The following is a 20149-nucleotide window of genomic DNA, read 5'->3' on the forward strand; positions in this document are numbered from 1 at the left end:
ATCGATGTTCGTATTTCACTGGTGCCTTAATTGTTTTTATTAATTGATTATTTAATACAACATTAAGCTAAAACATACTAATGTCAATTATAATTGCATCAAAATTGTTGCCTTAATTAAATTAGAACTCACGGTAAAAAAAATGTAAACATATTATATTGAATATATTATCTCATATTAATTGAAAGTATAAAATTATTAATACTATTTCACATTCTAATCTAGACATTCTTCTAAATTGCGATTTCAAAGAAATTGAAAATTGCTTTTTATTTATTTTATTTATCTATTGATTTATTAAAAAAAAAAGTGTACAATCAAGAAGAAGAATCATTTTTTTTATTTAGTAAGGAAGGTGTACAAACTAAAGGCTTCCTTGACCAAACACTCTTCTCTATCACAAAACGTCTCTTGCAATAACAAAACATCCCATGTTTTTCTCTTCAAGCCTTCTTCAAATTCAGTCACATTGTCCCTTTTCTCTTGCACGGATGTTCTTGTGCCAACCCTCTGTTTCCCTTACCTGTTCATTTGAGCAACATATATAATGTTACATTGAAACAGCACCTATAACTATACATCAGAGTACACAATATTTTCATTCTTCTCATCAAGTCATTTTCACAACTTGGAACTAATAATCTAGCCGTATTAGCAGCAATACATAACTCTAAATGTCGAGAAATAACTAGCATGAAAATCGTGATAAGATTTTTTTATATACACGAGTGTTCAGGCTAGCTTACAACGCCTCAACTAATCTCACAAGACAACTCACCTGATTTTACAACATTTGGATACCAAAGAAGGTCGTAGAAAATTAATTCTTAAGTTGATGACCACTACATATCGAGTCCATAACCTCTTAGTTACGATGACTCTTAATAACCACATTTAAATTTAAAGGGAATGGATAGTGCAGCAAATGATGAAAAGAGCATGATCAAACAAAAAGAAAATAATGGAATGCTGCTTGAATGCAACACAATTTACTAGTAACAAATTCCAATACCTAACCCGATCCTTCTTAAGACTTCATATGGAGAGAGATGTACACTGAAGCCTTTCATTACTGACAATTATAGTTTCCACAGGTTTGCTCCACTTAACAAACTCAAAATAAAGATGGATACGATAACTGAACTTTACTGATATTGTCACTTAGAATAACAAAATTTTCTTATTAGAAATCCATTCAGAAAATCTATCACTAGAATTGTGGCTATAAAAACTCACCATTGCAATATAATGGAAGTAAAGGATAGATTTATACTTCTTTTGCGTCTAAGATTATTTATATAATATGCTGTCAAGAAAATCCAGAACTTCAAAATTATTTTACCCAGTTACAACGAAACTGTAGATGAGGGAAAATAACAGCAAAGGTAGGGTCCAGAACACAACATTCCCTCTAAGAACTTAAAAAATGATTAAAAGGATTCTAATAATAATACACAACATTCCATCTAACACTGCAATCCCCTTTATTTTCTTAGATAAATCAGTATAATACCTCATCTACGAACAATGAGACTGGAATCATACTTTTTGGAATCAACTTTGCCTTCTAATATTCCTTTGGAAGAGCTTATTACCTAATGACTTGTTTAAAGCATAGCTATATATTCCCTCTCTTTGTAAACCTTTCGCATCCAAGTGAAAGTGCATTCAAAGACAAATTCAGAAAGTGAGTCTTAGCTGTCTTTCGTAAATGTCATTGTTTGGAGAGAAAAAAACTAGCAAGAAGAGAACCTAAAAGACCAAAATCAATGCAAAGACCGCACTTTTAAAACTGAACCAACGCAAAGACCGCACTTTTAAAACTGAACCAACCCAACACGAGAGAACCAAAACCTTGGACAAGAAAACAAGAAAAACTCAAAGAACCGAGCCCAAACCAAAAGTAACAAACACCAAGCAGAGAAGCAGAATGGACCCTCAAAACATCAAGCACGAACCATTGAGACCAAACCACAAATACAATAGAGCAACTAAACATCAACAACAAATGCCTCATTGATTGAAGAGAAGAATTTTACATATCTTGAGACCACCAGTTTGGATAAAAGAAGCATATTTTCTAAGCACTAATGAAGGAAGAGAATGACAAATCTCTCACTTAAAATTACGAGACTAAATCATCACCAAAAGAATCTCCCGCAGTAGTATCATTCGTAATAGTTTCCATAAACTTAAAAGTACATTGCACACTACTCAAACTAACCTCATCAAAGTCATTGAAATAATGTAAGAGAGAAGGCAAATGACTCAGATCCTTGACGAATGAATTAATCCTAGGTTGTTTGGAAAGCTAGAATGTAATCAAGACTGAGAGTCAAATGGGTGCTGAAATGCGAATTTGGCATTACCCCCACTTCGGGTATTCACCCTGTATTTAATGTCTCCTTGTTAAAGAAAGTTGCTAGTAACAATCTTCCCATTCTGCCTCTTCCTGTGAATGTGGCACCTGATCTGACGTTTGTGTTACAACCAATTGAGGTATTGTGATTGCATAACTCCCCCAAGGAAGAATGGCATCTAAGAAGTTTTAATTCGTTAGGAACATAAGCTTGCCGATCGATGCAACATGATAAATGTTTTCGATGATCAACGATCAATTTCTTGAATTCCACCTTGAGTACAAGGTAACTCTTTGAAGGGCAGGTAATGATAGGCCACGATCACTAAGGTTTATATGAGGAGACACGCGAACAAGAGTAGGGATAATATGTTAGGCGAAATAGGGTAATATGAGTTAGTATGTGGGCCCATAGGAATATTGTTTGTTAGGTGTCCTTGAGTGAGACGTTATATAGGGAAACCTATATGCACCAATGGATTAGTATAGGGCTTGGCCCCCCTCAACTTTAGCTCTTTATATAATATATATATATATATAAACTTAAATAATATCAATATTAGAAGATAGCCTAGTGGTAAAATTGTCTCTCAGCCCCGCTTTACAAAATTTCTGGACCACCATTGCCTGTGTGTGGGATGTGGTATCAAAAATTACCATTGTAGTACTTATTTAAGACAATAAAAGAGAAAGGGCGCTCTTGAATCTTCCCTTGTGTGTTGATAAATAATTGACAAGACCCTTAATTGGTAATTATTATATGAGAGAGAAATTGGAGTTCACACAAATAACGAGGTAAGAAATGTGAGTTAACACGAATAACGAAGTAATACACCTCTTGAATTATTGGTACACCCAAACGGTATTGTTAGGAACTCATTGGGCTAGCACAAATGATGAAACTGACCCAAAGAGTAGAAAATCGGGAAATTACGCAGAGAAAGGCGAATCTGAAGGGGAATTTAGAAGGTAAGTACCTATTTCCTTATCTGAATAATTCTAAATCTGATAACTCCAAGAATATGAACGAAAACAAAACTGGAAATACATTCCCAATGCGAACTATTACATTGAGAGGAGTGGAAGCAGAGGAGAATCGGAAGGAAGGCCCAGCAAAACAGTTAACTGATGTCGAGTTTCAAGCTCAAAGAGAAAAAGGATTGTGCTTTCGCTGTGATGAGAAGTACCATTCCAGCACAAATGTAAAGTCAAGGAACAGGGGGAGTTGCGAATATTCGTAGTGCAAAAATATAACGAAGTGGAGATGATAGAAGGTGATTATGAGAAGGAGAAATTGAACTCACCAAAGATAAAAGAAGAAATTAAGCCAATTGTAGAGTAATATAGACACTGTAGTTTGACTATTCAATTCAAGAATGATGAAGGTAAAGGGGAGGATCAAAGGAAAGGAAGTGATAGTATTAATCGATTGTGGTGCTACACAAAATTTTATATTTGAGAAGGTTGACTCAACATTGCAACTGCCAACAAAAGAAACCTCCAACTATGAAGTACTGGGATAAGGCACAGCAATAAAAGGGAAAGAGGTGCGTGAGGCAATAGAACTCTTGTTGAACGAATGGAAAGTGGTAGAGAGCTTCTTACCTCTAGAACTTGAAGGAGTGGATGTCATCGTAGGAATGCAGTAGCTATAGCCACTATACTCCTTGGGTGTGACGAAGATGGACTGGAAAAATCTCACCATGACTTTCTATCATGAAAATAATAAGGTGGTTATAAGGAGACACCCAAGCTTAACTAAAACCCGAGTAAGCTTGAAGAGTATGATAAAGGCATGGACAAAATCTGATCAAGGATTCTTGATTGAATGCAGAGCCTTGGAGGGAGGAATATCATTAGCCGATTTGTATGGATTAGATGATGTGCCTAATATACAAGAGTCTATCCCGGCCGTATTAGCGAAACTCGAAGATGCATTCGAACGGTCTGAAGAAATACCCTCGACGAGGGAAATCGAGCATCACATACATCTAAAGAAAGGTACAGATCCGATGAATGTGAAGTCCTATAGATTTGCATACCAACAAAAGCCTAAGATGGAGAAGTTAGTGGACGAAATGCTAGCTTCTGGAGTCATTCGCCCAAGCACCAATCCCCACTCAAGCCCAGTATTATTGGTGAAAAAGGAAGATGGGAGTTGGAGATTCTGTGTAGACTACAGAGCCCTAAATAACGTGAGAATCCCAGATAAATTTTTCCATCCCTGTGATTGAAGAATAATTTAACGGGTGGGCAACACTATTTTCAAAGATGGATTTTAAAGCAGGATATCATCGAAGTAGAATGTGTACTGATGACATTGAGAAGACAGCACTCCAAACCTATGGACACTGTGAGTTTTTGGTTATGCCCTTTGGGTTGACTAAGCACCCTCAACATTTCAGTCCTTGATGAATAACATATTTCGGTCCTATCTGAGAAAGTTCGTTTGTCTTTTTTGACAATATACCAATATAAAGTAAGAGCCTAGAGGAACATTTACAGCACTTGGGAGTTGGTATTCGAGATATTGAGGGAACATAAGCTCTACGCAAACAAAAAAAATCCAGCTTTGCACGTTCAAGAGTAGAGTATTTGGGGCACATAATATCAAGAAGGGGTGGAAGTGAATCCTGAAAAAATCAGATCAATCAAAGAATGGCCAATCCCTACAAATGTGAGAGAAGTAAAAGGGTTCCTCGGGCTGACAAGGTACGATAGGCGCTTTGTCCAACACTACAGAACATTAGTTGCCCCTCTCTTACACAGCTGCTGAAGTTGGGAGCCTTCAAATGGTCAGTGGAAGCACAGGAAGCTTTTGTGAAATTGCAGAACGTGATGACACTTCCAATACTGGCCTTACCTAACTTTAACCTGCCATTTGAAATTGAGATAGATGCCTCAGGGTACAGATAGGAGTAGTGTTGATTCAAGATAAAAGGCCAATAGCTTTTTACAATCACATTGGCTATGAGAAATCAAGCCAAACCTATTTATGAGAGGGAACTAATGGCCGTAGAATTAGCTATATAAAGGTGATACCTTATGTACTTGGAAGGAAGTTTGTAGTGAAGACAGACCGACGATCCCTAAAATTTTGCTAGAACAGAGAGTAATACAACCACAACATCATAAATGGATAGCCAAATTGTTGGGTTATACCTTTGAAGTTGTGTACAAACCATAGCTGGAAAATAAAGTTGCAGATGCCCTGTCAAGGATGCCTCCTTCAGTGCATTGATACAACTTAACTGCACCAACTTTAATAGATTTGGTGGTGATTAAAGACAAAGTAGAGAAGGATGAGCACCTAAATAAAATAATAGCTAAACTGAAGAAAGAGGAAGGAGTGTGCAACTATTCTATGCAACATAGAATGCTAAGGTACAAAGGGACGCTGGTACTTTCAAAGTCTTCATCCTTGACACCCACCATACTGCATACTTATCATGATTCTATCTTTGGAGGGCACTCCAGGTTCCTAAGAATCTATAAAAGGTTGACAGGAGAATTATTTTCGAAGGGAATGAAGCACGACGTGAAGAAATACTGTGAAGAGTGTCTCATGTGCCAATGAAACAAATCTCTTGCTCTAAAGAGTGTCTCATGTGCCAATGAAACAAATCTCTTGCTGTAACCCCTGCAGAACTATTAGTACCACTAGAAATTCCAAGCAAGGTGTGGAGTGATATATCAATGGATTTCATTGAAGGGCTACCTAAAGTTGCAGGCCTCGAAGTGATCTTAGTAGTGGTAGATCGGTTCAGTAAGTACGCACACTTTCTGGCCTTGAAACACCCATATAATACTAAATCAGTAGTTGATTTGTTTGTAAAAGAAGTAGTATGATTGTATGGCTATCCCAGCTGTATCAGATAGAGACAGTGTTTTTGAGTAATTTCTTGAAAGAATTATTCCGGTTGGCAAGGACATGGTTGAAGAGAAGCTCAACCTATCATCCTCAGTCAAATGGGCAAACAGAGGTAACGAATAGAGAAGTGCAAATCTATTTACGACGTTTCTGTGGAGAAAGACCAAAGGAGTGGATCAAGTGGTTGCATTGGGCAGAATACTGGTATATGGCCGCTTACCACCACCATTGATTTACTATGGAGATAGAGAAACACCTAATTCAACTCTTGATGGCAGTTGAAGGAGAGGGATGTAACATTGAGAGCACTCAAGGAGCATCTCATAAAAGGTATGCAGATATGAAGAGAAGACATGTATAATTTCAGGTGGGAGAAATGGTCTTCCTGAAGATTCCGTACATAAAAGTATCACTGAGAAAGAGGAGAGATGAGAAGCTATCCCCAAAGTTTTTCGGTTCATATAAAATCACTGAAAGGATTGGACCAGTGGCATAAAAACTGAAGTTACCACAGACAGCCACAATTCACCCAGTATTCCATGCATCTCAGCTAAAGAAGATGTTAGGAGAGCATAATGAAGTGTAGCAGATAGTACCGTACATGCCTGAAAATTACGAATGGAAGGCAGTGCCAGAAGAGATATTTGGGTACAAGAAGAATGATGCAAGAGCCTGGAAAGTACTAGTAAGCTAGAAAGGGCTACCAAGACATGAAACTACGTGGGAGGTCTACGATGAATTTCAGCAAGTATTTCTAGACTATCACCTTGAAGACAAGGTGGATTTGGAGAAGGAATGTAATGTTAGACCACCAATAGTTTTACAATATAGTAGAAAAGGGAAGAAAGGGGTAGTACATGTAAAAGGGGACCACAATTAGAAGTTAGTTGAGTCAGTTATAAATAAGTCTTCGGTAAGGGAGGAGAGTTAGAGTTTTAGGTGAATTTCTATTCATCATTGAGAGAAAAGATAAAAGAGAGAGAGGTAGGTTCCCCATAGTTCCCAAATTGATATCTCTATCAATTTGGTTCTATATTGTTCTTGTATTGCTTGATATTACCATAAATAAATAGAATTTATCTTGAGATTCATTACCGAATTCAAATTAGTATTTTGGGTTTAATTTTCTAATATTATCTAAAAGAAATAACATGTTTGTGTTGTACATTTTTATAGATTTTTCCATCATGTTTGGGTATCATGTTTGTGCTTTATAGTGAATAAGTTGCACCAGCTTAGAAGAGATGCTCCTATATGGCACCTCTTCGTAGACCAAATTTGTGAGATTTTCCATAGGAGATATTTGACCTTTCAGTAAGGATCTTTCTAAATAGCTTTGGTCAATGAGAAGTCACCCATGTTGATTAGGAGTGATCTTACAAAAGAAAAGGCACCATTTTAGGCTATGGAGCCAAACCCAAACATCTTCCGTTAGGGAGAGAACAATCAGTTCAAGACTGTAAGAAAGGTCTAAAGCTTCCACATCCGTCAAGTGCCTCCCAAAAATGATTTCCTAAAAGAGGTTTGTGGTATCCCAAACCTCTTGTACAATTGCATTCTTGCAGTGAAATAGTCTGTAGAGTAAGGGGAACCTGAACCAAAGAGAGAATTTGTAAGCCATGGGTCAGCCCAAAAGTATGTAGATGCACCATTCCCAACCAATTAACAAATTCTATTAGTCACTGATTGTTGATGCTTAACAACCGATTTCCAGGGGCATTTCAAATTAGATAAAGAAGGCCAATCAAATAGGTAGGAGTGTCATATTTCCCTTTGATGAGCTTACTCCATAGGGCATATTTTTCAAATGATTATAACCCACACCCATTTTGCTAGGAGATCATTGTTTTTTGTCTTTTAAGGAGTGTATGCCCAGTCCACCTTTAACTAAAGGGAAGATGAAAAGCATTATCATAGAGACTAGGTAAGTTCTCTCCTTTCTCTCCTCTCTTTTCCCTTTTCTCCCCCGGCCTTTCCCCCACCAACATTTTCATATATTTGTTTCTCCGGCAAGAGAGCAAGGAATGGAAGTAGAAAGCAGCAGTGTTTTTTACCCTTCCTACTGCATATGGCATGAGCATGATTTATTCCAAGATGAAGATTTTGAGGCAAATAAAATGCTGCCATTATCAAGCTCTGCTGATTTCAAAAAAAGATGGATAGCTTTGTGGACAAGGTCCAACTGAAAAAGGAATATTTTGTTTTGGACCCGACAAAACAGAGCAATTACCATCGGTGAATAATCAAGAATTCAAAGGTCATCAGAACAGATTTTGATACTTTATGGGTTTTCACTCGTCTTTTTAAGTTCATAGTTGGGTAGAGATTAAAAAAACGTTGCACACATACTTTCAATCGAGGGTTATCATCAATCCGTTGTTTGCAGAGAATGCTCTAGTTGATATAGATCAAGAATCATTAGAAGAACTTGCGGAATGAACCTGGGAAATGGCAGAAATTTGGCGCCTTTCATCTAAGGCTCGAAAAGTGGGATATGCTAGCATACAGCAGACTTCTGTATGCAAAGGGATATGGTGGGTGGATTTTGATTAAGAACCTCCCTTTGAACTACTGGAGTAATCAGACATTTGAAGTTACTGGGACTTATTTCAGGGGTTTGGTACATCTCCATGGAAACTTCAATTTTTTTAAATATAGCCGAAGCAAACCTCAAGTCAAAGAAAACCTTAGTGGGTTCATTCCAGCAACAATAGAAATCAATAAGAGAAGAGAGGAAACATTTTCTTAAACTTTGGTGATACCTCATCAGCCACTCCACCAAGCAAAGTCAAAGGGAATTATTTGTTTGTGATTATTCAAACCCTGCTGATGTTTTTAGATTAAATCAAGATTTGAAGGGTGGAGAGATTGAAAGTGATCCATTGAGTGTTAAGTTTGAATTCCTTTTGCCAAAAAAGTTGCATCCACAATTTTCCAGAAGCCCTTTTGTCAAATCAGTAAATTTCAGCAAGTTGAAGCTTTAGAATCAATCGGAGAACACTCAGAAGTTGCTTGCCAGAGCCATCCTTGATTCACCTAGTCAATCCTTGTTCCTACGAACCAGAAAATTGAGACCTTGCTCGGAGAGAAGCCAAAAGTTCTTGACCCGTTCATTTTCTGTTCAGTCATCCAAGAGTAGGTTGGGTTCCCCACATTTATTTTTAAATTGCAGCAATGAAAATTTCAAAAGAAGTACAAAGGTCGTCTGATTCAGCTTACCCATGTTGTTTTATATTGTCAGGTTCTTTTAATCAAGAGAGAGAATTTAAATTTGTCAGATCCGACTAGGCCTCCTTTATTGCTCATGGAAAATCCAAGGGCCAATCATGATTCATTTTCTTCTTCTTCCTTGTCTTCTTCGCCAGATCAGCAAAAAGAGAAAAGGCTAAAAGACATTCAAAATTAAAGCTCCTTTCATGGACCTCTTTAAACCATTCCCAAAACACTTTGTTAGAAGAAATAGGTTGAAGGAGGCTAAAAAGAGATTTACAAAGGCAAAGTTGATTTCATTCAAAATTAAAGCTCCTTTCATGAACCTCTTTAAACCATTCGCAAAACACTTCGTTAGAAGAAATAGGTTGAAGGAGGCTAAAAAGAGATTTAAAAAGGCAAAGTTGATTTCAGATCAAAATTCCGATCTTTTCTAATCAAATTGTGTCCATCTTCAAGCCCATTCTTTTTCAAACAGTTTAGTTTGTTAGAGTATGATCCATCCACATTTTAAGTACTCTATTTTTCTTTACCTAATTCAAAGGTAAATTTCTTGAGAGGGTATCCTAGCCAAACTATGGTCCCCTTAAGTGGTTAATAGAGACATCACCGTTACCAACTGAAAAACCTTTTATGTTACCATCTGATAATTTAATATAATATATTGATTCTTCAAAATAATTGAGCGTACATAATGACCTTTTAAATGAGGGAATAAATAGTTTTCAAAGAAACCACTAAAGGGAAATACCAAAAGAGGAAAACAATAATGAAAAATAATAATAATCCATAAACCCTAATTTCCTTTTAACACCCTCCTCCCTCAAACTCAAGTTAAACTCAAGCGGGTAGAATGATGAACAACTTGAGTTCGCAAAGAAAACCTTCAAATCAAACTAGTGGATCTAGTATAGAATCAGAAACGTACGAAGAACCAAACACACAAAGAATTTCTAGGCTGGAAACAGAAACCGACAAAGAATGGAACCAAAAACATATGGGCTAGAAATATAGATCCTCATTTAGAGATCTCTAGCAAAACCTATGAAAGACTAATTTTGAGACGAAACAAAAACCCATAACTTTGTTCTTTTCCCTTCTTTTTCAATTTTCCATAGCTAAAGATAGACTAATAAATAGGACCAACATGAACCAAACAAATTAATTGAACCAAGATTTTTTTAATTACAAAAGGCACTAGGTTCCTAAATTGTGCAACATATATGATTCACCCAAACAGCACCAATGCACGACTAGATCAGAGCATGACAGCCACACAAATGAAGAAGGGCGAAGCAGTCAGGAGGTGGCGAATTTAGGAGCAAAACGACGTGGATGCAAACAGACTGATCTGCAAACTCATAGATTTGGACAGCGTGAATGTGGGCGGCCAAATTGGTGTTAGGTGTGCGTGTGCAACAGCGTTGAGTAGCGGCAAAAGGCAGCAGATGGCGGCTGAATCTGGTAGCGACAAGGTTGGTGGTTTATGAGAATGGATGGAGAAGGCGCACAACAATGGATTTCAACGAAAGGGCAAGGTGCATGGGTCTGCCTCCATCAGTGACTGGTCAAATAGATGGGGCAGAGATTAAACAAGGTTGTGGTGGCTAGCATTCAATGAAACAAAACTTGATGCTCCGATACCATGATAATTTTATATAATATATTGAATATTCAAAATAATTGAGAGTACACAGTGACCTTTTATGTAGAGGAATAAATACACCTCAAAGAAACCACTTAAGAAAAATACATTAAACACTAATTTCCTTTTAAGATTCTACATCGTTAAGAAGCAGACAACCAAGGCTGTCCATTATCATAATGAAAGAGAAAAGGGCAGTGCCAATATATTTTCAAGATAAGAATAATAAATGCAAGCCTAAAAGAAATATACATTTTCCTCATTCCTAAGAGTTAGATACCTGTTTCGTGGGAGATTATAGACCAATTAGTCTCATCTCGTCTCTAGATCATTGCAGTTTTTTTAAGAAATAGAAACAGCTTTCATAGAGAGAAAAAAATTAAAGAATACACAAAAGAAGGTGCCCTAGTAAAGAAATGGGCTCCAACTATACAATATAGATCTAGAATAGTTACAAAAGGTCTACAAGATTGAAGCCCAAAGGGAGGTACACCACTAGATCCCTGACAAGGGAGGTACACCACTAGATCCCTCCCCATCCATGAAAGTCTAAACATTCTATTATTCTACTTGCCCCAGATAACCAAAAAAATATTGCACGCCCTGACAAGCCACAGATAACAATCCTTCCCAAAAAACAGTGGATGGAGGATAAACTCCCCGATCATAACACTACGTCCATTAGAAAGTGGATTCTCCAAAACCTTGATGTCTTCAAATAAATTTATTGAACTTTCTCATTCCTTATGTTTGTCTTCCCAACAACGATCATTCATGAGCCCATCTGGTGTTTTTCAAATTGCCACCAACACCAATACACCAAATAATACAGAAAACAGTTTTGGTCAAAAATGTTTCCGCTCCCTATATTTCGTAGGACTATAAACATTGGTTATCCAACAGGTTTTCTCTCTCTCTTTCTTTTTCTTTTGGCAATGAGTACAAAGTTAAGCGAACAAAGTATATCCTCCTTTTATGATTTCAATGGTTGAAACCTTTCCTTCACCCCACATAAATAAAAGGCCACCTAATTTGCCAAGGGATTCAACACGAATCCAATCAATCTCCCTAGAGCTCCATAAAAATTTTGATAAACATGGAAGGTCAAAATACAATCTTTTTTATTCTTGTCGGGCATTGATTCTGGAGGAATCTTCTTGGTGCTAGACATTAGATTTATCTACAAAACCATGAGTACTCCAAGATATAAATATCATTGCTCATTCAAACAAGGAGGCCTCTATTAGGAGAATACCCAATGAGTTCCATGAGGAATCTGCCCCAATTGCAATCCAAAAATTTTGACAATAGAAGCAACTTGGTATTTGAGAAGGAGATGATGAAAATTTGGTTTTCCTACGACTGTTTTTACTCAAGAACGTATAGTCAACCAAACCCACCTGAATATAGAGATTCAAAGGCCTCCACAAAAGAATTATTTGGAAAATTACTCATTAATAACTAGTTGTAAAGGAACATCGTATGGGTCCTCACTACTGCACTAACAGCCTACTCTTCCCCTGAAACTGAACATGACTGAAAGTCACATAGAGAAGGGCTGGAACATCCTACAAGAAACTATTTACTAGAGTCAGGTAAGGAAATAGATGATTGATGAAATATATTGGAACGTTCCGTTGTCTGCTAACTGCTACATGATTGAAAACTATGCAAAGGTTGATCGGGAAGCAAAATTCAAGAACATTCTTCCTCTACCTTGTCGTGATTACTCTCTTCAAGTTTAGGAAGTTATTTTTTGAGTATGATGAGAGGGGAGGACTCTTTAGATTCTCCTATTTAAGTCATTATTTAAAGTAAACATTAGAGAACATTTTCCTTGAGGAAAAACTGTGGTAGCATCAATGTCATGAGGAGGCTATTGTACTTTTTGTTGTACCATCCGAGGAATGAGAAAGAGGAGGAATTAAATCCCCAATAGGCTGTGAAGGATTAACCATTGTCATCTCTTTTGAAATAAGTGCATCAGATGATTGTATACAGGCAACAAAACCACCTTCAAACCAAGAGGTTATTTAGCTAAGGTATTTAGTAAAAAAGCAATCTAGATGGGAACATCCTTATTAAGGTGTGCAACTTGACCCTTCAGGAAAAGTACAAAGTCAAGTCCCTGTCTAAGCATTTAATTGCCTCATCTCCTATCAATAAAGAGCTTTCTCAAGCTCTTTGGAAGTCTAAGAGCCCCAAAATAATTAATATTCTGATTTATATATCAAATTTTGGCTCCACGAATTGCTCAAACACTTTGCAACACAAGCTTCAGTCCCAATATTTATCTCCTTCAATTTGCCCTCTTTGTTTAGCAAATGGTGAAGATTTACAAGATTTTGTTATTTGACTGTTAGTTCTCAAGTAAATGTTGGTGGAAATTACTTTCCTTCTTTAGTCTACATTTGAATTTTGAAAATTTAATTCGTGATAGGATCTCTCAAGTCTTCATTGGTCTTTTAAGGCACAACTATTATAGACTAATGGAGTCAAAGCCTTGCTATTAAAAATATGGTTTGAGCGGAATAGAGCCTTCCATGACAGGTCTATTGAATGATTTGATCACTTTGGTTCAGCTCGTCTTCTAGCATTCTCTCATGTCCCCATTTCAAACTTTTTATTGATTATTCCATTCAGGATATATGTCTACATTGGAATGCTTTTATTTCATCAGTGTAATCATGAAGTCATATCATTTGGTCACTTGTAGTGGATACGGTGAAGATTTTATGGATGCATCAACCTAGTTGAGATATCCCAATGCATCTATCCCTCCTATAATAGTTTCCTTTGATTATTATATCTCATTGTATTCTGAGCAAGTCTCTTTACATTATATCAATGAAAAGTTTTGTTTCCATCTTTTTAATTAAACAAAACAAAACAAAAAAAAAACATATATTTTCATTGACAACTATCTGCACCTAAAGGATGTGGAACATTCTCTATCTCAATCCTTAATTTCTCATTTAAACTTGGCATAGAGTGATTACTGGATGGCTTTTCCTTAACCTAAGTAATCTCAAGAGTCCCCTTCTTTGATACCAAATCAGTGGCTAAGATAGAGTCTGAAACGTTTTAATTAAAGTTAGTTTGTACACAAACTTAATTAATGTTGCATCCATTTTCGATATTTATATTTGAACACTAGGAAACTGAAAAGCCCTCATCTCCTATAGTGAGTCATTCATTAAGAGAATTTGAAAAGTCTTCATATGAAAGGACGGAGAAGCATCTTCAAATCAAGCATCCCCCTCCTCTTCTCACAGTTCATTCTTTAGTTAGCTCTCTTGCGCATATAAAAATTAAAAAAAACAAAAAACAAAAAACAAAAACAACCGTGAAGCCATTTCCACTTCAAAAGAAGTGCTTCGTTTTTCTCCTTAATTTTACCAATTTCCAAGATGGTGTTCAGTCAGTATTTTTTATTTTTAATTTCCACTTCTGAGATTTTCTTTGAAAATTCATTGTTAAAAGATAAAAAACAAATATTAGAATGTGATCTCCCCCTCTTTCCCATACCTCCCTCATCTCCGACTAATCTCACGGGACAACCGACATGACCCAACAACATTTGGGTGCATAGAAAACTCGTAAGATATTAAGTCTGAGATAGGTTGCCACCATATATTGAACAATTGAACCCCTTCCCTTTAAGCCCTTCTATTATTATGCTCATCGCCCTTATGACCGTTACGCTGACCCATGATATCCAATTTCTTCTAGATATTTTGTGAAGTGTGCATATGCTCCAAGACCTGAACTTTGGATACATCAAGGGTCTTCTATATTAAGAAAACTCAAAGATTCGATATGATCTCTAGGAACGAGTTTACTATGGTCAGTGCAGTGAGATTTGTGGAACTAATTGTGCCTTTACACGTGTGCCCAAAAACATAGGTCGACTGCTGAGCCAAAGTGGCTCATTTGCTTCTTAGAGACCACAAGCCTTAGCCAACAGAGTTGCCCCTTGGGAGCTAGCAACTTCCTGTATCTATTATTATTTCCTTTGTCTGTCAACCTAACATGTCACTTCATTAGAAATTTTATAAGAATTCATCTACTGTGGAGTGTGTTTCACCCAACAGAGTTTCCCCTTGGGAGCTAGCAACTTCTTTTATCTATTGTTCATTCCTTTGTCTTTCAACCTAACATGTCAATTCATAAGAAACTTCATAAGAAACTTCATAAGAATTAATCCACCGTGGGGTGTGTTTTATTGTCATAAAGTTGTAAAGTAATTCCTCAACATCACCTACTATTCAAATTGATTTTGCATGATTTCCATGATAGTTTTAAAGAATATCATCAAGTAACAAGGAAACTGCATTTGTCGGGCGTGCGATATACAAACAGTTTCTAAGAGAGTATACAACCATTCAACAAAGTGAACAGTTAGCTTAGCTACATGACCCGTGGCGCTTTTTGCAGCCACCAAAAACTCCTGTACTGAGTAGAGAATATGTCAATAAATATTATGGAGAACCCCTACTGGCTGAGAGGTTGTAAGTGATTTTGATGGCACTGGACATATTTAGTGTACATGCATTGCACCATTTATAATACAGATAATACTCATCACAAATCATATATTGAATTTGAAGCAAAATTGAATTGAAAGAGGAGAAACATTAATACACTGCAACCAAGTTTAGCGCACTAACTCTCCAGGTTGTCTGTTTAATATATAAAGGGAACCATAAATATTTAGCGGCAGAAAAAAGCACGATGATTACCTGCCTCCTTTGTTGCTGATTTCTTGAACTGCATTAACGCCCAGGCCAGAAGCTTGCAAAGGAACAGCACAGCAGCCAAATGAGGCATTTGAAATTACTGGAAAATTTTCAGTACTACTAATTACAATTGCTGCAGAGGAAGATGGAACACCCAAGCACATTCCATCATCATGAATTTTAGAATTGCAATCAGGCATTCTCTTCAATTTTGAATTCCGCTTGCTATACTTCAACAGGTAACGTTTTGTTGTATCTCTCCTCCTATACTTGAAGAAATAGTGATACGGCTTTGCAATGCACCTCTCATCCCTAGGTAGATCATACTTATCTTGTGTGGGTGACAATTGAGACTCAGAGCATAACATGTCATAATTGCAACCAGCATTGGTTAATTTAATTGAGCTGCTCTTCATTTCTTTTTCTGGTGTCAGTTCCACATTCACAGACTCAGAATCACACTTTACCGGGCAACCATTGCCCTTTACACGCATCAGATCTTTACCCAGGGATTCTAAATGATTACTTTCTAATGGTGAGACATGATCTTTAGCCGTGACTGAAGGCTCAGAAGCAGTATTATCAGGAGAGTTGCATATATTATTATTTACCAAAACTGGAGGTGCTTTAAAGAAATCAAACTCCCCGCTAAATAGTGCTCCTGCGGATGTCTCACCATCATCCACCATCGTATCATCAAAATCCATGTAGTTTGAGTTCGTTGAACACAAATTCTTGGAAAATCTTGGAGAACTATTCATAGCTCGGTGCAACTGAATTGCCAACTCTGCATCCTCCGCAGAGTCCCCAGATTCTTTTGCAGCACTTTCATCCCTTTGTGCAACCAAATTTAAGGCATCACTGGCCAAGGCAGAAGCCCTCCTAGCAACAGCAGCCTTTTTCAGCGCATGTTCCCTAGCTCTAACCGCAGCGTCAACTTTCTTCTCCACTAAACAATTTGCATCCTTGACTAATGCACTCAAAGATTTGCAGTTTCCACTAGTTGAGACCTTAGAACTCCGCAAATCCGAAACATTAACATTCTTTCTCCTTATTTTTCTACTTCTCAATACCGCCCTCGCTGTTACAATTGGTTTAGGAACCCAACAATCAATACAAACAGAAAACACAGAACCCGAAGAGGAATAGGACCAAGGAGCAACTCTACTATACTGAGAAAAACATTCTCTATGAACCCGACGGTTACACTCACAGCAAATAAAAGAATCGCCTGTCGTGTCAGCAAAACAGTAAGAACAAACCTGGGAAGATTCGACAAGAGAGAAGCACTTATTACAAAGAAGAACAATACGCCACTCGCTGTAGAGGGAATTAAGCCTGGAACGACCGTCAACGGTATCAATACGGAATCCACAAGCATGGCATTCCGAAAAATTAGGCAAATCCCGAGTTTTCTTTTGAGGACAAGGGAGTGAGGGGTTTGGGATTAGAGTTGGGTTGAGAGGAGCGGAAGAGGAAGAAGAAAGAGAAGGTGGGGGTGGTGGGGTTGGCGGTAATCGTCGTCTAACGAAGGTTTTGTGCTCTTTCTTTACAATTTTAACAGAGGATTCCATGGAAGAATTGGGTATGGATTGAATTGGGAGGAATTCATGGACGTGAGAGGAGAGAATTAGGGTTTATAGTAAGAATGGTCGAAAATGGGTTTTGCCATAGAGTGGGTGAAAGAGAAAGGATCGTCGATTGGAGAATGTAAGAAGGTTGGTACCTTAAGATTTTCATAAAATAAGCCAAAAAGTAAAAACTTTTATTTCATTGACGTACTTTTAGAACTTATATATGAGTGATCTTTTTGTCACCATAATTACCTCTTAAAATCAAGAAACCGTTTTTGATATTATGCTTCTATCCCTCCAACCGTTCCATATGCAATTGTCTTCAATGCAATATCAACATTCCACCAAAGCATTTATGTGAGATCCAATCTAATAAGGGAGTCATGTTAAAGAGGAACCGCATTGGATAGGATCATTTAACTAAGTGTAGATGATACATTCCACAAAGAAGGATGTGATGGGAGGAAAGGTGATGCGAAGAGAAATATTTGAGTCTAAGTGTTACCGCATTAGAGTAAGCGACGGGATAAGATTAAGTGCGCGAAGAAGAAAGCATGTGATGATATTCAGAACTGGGTGTTCGGATGGTAAGGCGAAGAGAAGTACCTACGTCTAAGTATGTTGTGATGGAGTAGGTGTTCTGTTGAAAAAACTAGATGACCTATGAGAAAAAGTAAATGTTTGTTGTTTTATGAAAGGAGAGTCAGATGGGTTGAGCATTTTAAAAAGATAAGGTTGGTGTCTCAAGAAAAATGTCTAATCGTGAAGTGATAGCTTGGATTGGCTGCATAGTGCAACAAAGCGGTAAATGACACATGTAAAGCGTGATGTGAAAAACTACTATAAATAGGACCAAAGGTCGAAAGAAAATGACATGAGATACTAGACACTCTGATAAATTGTTAAGAGAAGATTTTGAGTGTTGAAAGAGGTCAGCTGAAGGAACCACTAGGCGAGAAGAGAAAGTCGAAAGAAAAAAGGAAGAAAGAGTTTAGGCTAAATATTTTTTTAAGTGATTTTTATAAATGAGCAAATGTTTGTAAGTGAATTCACAAGTAAAATAAGTGATTATGTATGAATGAATGGTTGTTTTAACATAAATATTAGCATTTATGATATTGTAAATGAAATAAGTATTTTACAATTGATTGTATGAAAAGTATTATTTCGTAACCTTGTGTTGATGCTTATTGTATGATATTGTTATTACTGTGAGATTATGCGTTGAAAGTAAGTTGTTAAGCTACCGCTTCTCATTTGTTGATTGTGATGATTGTGTGATGTGTGGTATTGTTGATCTATCGCAGGACACTGATGGAAATCGTAGGTTTAACGCGAGACACTTATGGAAGTGAATCTCAAGTCTATGTGGATAACTGTCGGTGAAATGAATCTCGGGTCTGGGCAAGAATGAGTTGTGTACTTGAAAGCTAGATGTTGGTGAAGTGAATCTCATATTTAGGCAAGTACCAAATTGTGAAACACTAGTGAAATTGAATCCCAAGTCTATCCCGAAACGTTAGTGGAAAGTGAATCCCAGGTCCAAGCGATGAGATACTTATGAAAGCAAATCACAGGTCTGAAATTAGAATAAGTGCTACGAGACACTAGTAGAAATCCCAAGTCTATCGCAAGACGCTGGTGGAAATCCCAGGTTCAACGCATGACACTGATTAAGAGAATCTTAGGTCTATGCGAATAAACGCTGGTAAAGTGAATCCCAACTCTAGGTGATTACTTGTGGATGAGAGAATCCCAGGTATGGACGGTGAATGGTAAATGATTGTTGAACTGAATTGTGTGAGATTGCTTGTGGTTGTTGTGGTTGTAACTTGATGTAATGAGAACTTGTGTGGATGCGATGAATACTTGTGTTCATGAGTTAAGATTACTTTTATTATTGAAATTGTTGTATTCTCCAAAAAGGTATTTCCTAAATCCATCACTCACTAAGTCTTTGATTTACGTTTTAAGTTTCCCTCCTCAGGTTATCAGACATTGAAGCTAAATAAATAATGGTTGTTAGGTGTAGAAGCCAAGTAAATGAGGAAAAGGTGGGTTATTATGTAAACTTATGCAATGAGCAAGTTGTGTCTTTCCATTTTGCATTTAAGGAGTCAGTAGGTAAGAACTTTACTCCTTAACGCTAAGGGCTACAACTCATCTTGAAGAGAAGTAGAGTGCAGCAATATAGTTCTATGTGGTCAAAGACGATACGTGGAAGAACTGAACCAAGCATGAAGAGACTAAAATTTGTCCTTGAGTTGGGTTGTTGGATGATCAAGGAGAAGGATAAGAAATGGGTTCTTATACTCCTAAAGGCCTTAACGTGAAGAGTAGAACCCTGGTGGATGAAGGCGCATGGTTTAGAACTTTTGTACCACGTAGAAAAGGAATGTAATTATTAAGTTGCAAACTCTATGTGAAGTGTTAAGTTAATAAATAATAGTTATGCTTATTTTGTTGCATTAATATTTGTACTTATCGCTTAGTAGTTGAATTTTAGTCAAGTATTGAAAACTAGGCGACGGAGTAAAATCTAAAGGTTAAGTATTTCCGCTGCAATGAGTTGTAAAAGTCTTTAAAGCTCAATGTAAAAGCTTTGCAATGAGCCAAGTTGAATTGAGTTGTTCCGCTTACTAGGTGTTCATCATTCAGCGCCTCATCTCGTGGTATGATACGTGATTGGTGTCTAGGCAGCATGCCCCCATCTGGTGGCAAGAGGTGATATTTGGGGCGGGACCTGACAAT

The 20149-nt window shown here is 37.2% G+C and overlaps 1 protein-coding gene across 3 annotated transcripts; it reads right to left on the reverse strand.

Annotated features, from left to right (window-relative positions):
• Positions 1-252: 252 nt before the first annotated feature.
• LOC101208216 lies at positions 253-17581 on the reverse strand. Of its 3 annotated transcripts, none has more exons than XM_011660706.2 (2): positions 15832-17581; positions 253-523 (listed from the first exon to the last, which is right to left on the reverse strand). In XM_011660706.2, exons 1-2 carry the CDS (start codon positions 17396-17398, stop codon positions 465-467), a joined length of 1626 nt encoding a protein of 541 aa, XP_011659008.1. In that variant the 5' UTR covers positions 17399-17581; the 3' UTR covers positions 253-464. The 3 variants fall into 3 exon arrangements, with proteins under 3 accessions (XP_011659008.1, XP_004139809.2, XP_031744606.1); XM_004139761.3 differs by having other exon boundaries at positions 15828-17579; XM_031888746.1 differs by lacking the exon at positions 253-523 and adding an exon at positions 10326-11004 and having other exon boundaries at positions 15828-17581.
• Positions 17582-20149: the final 2568 nt, after the last annotated feature.

This window comes from Cucumis sativus, chromosome 7 (assembly GCF_000004075.3).
Source record: "Cucumis sativus cultivar 9930 chromosome 7, Cucumber_9930_V3, whole genome shotgun sequence".
NCBI classification, from domain to species: Eukaryota; Viridiplantae; Streptophyta; class Magnoliopsida; order Cucurbitales; family Cucurbitaceae; genus Cucumis; species Cucumis sativus.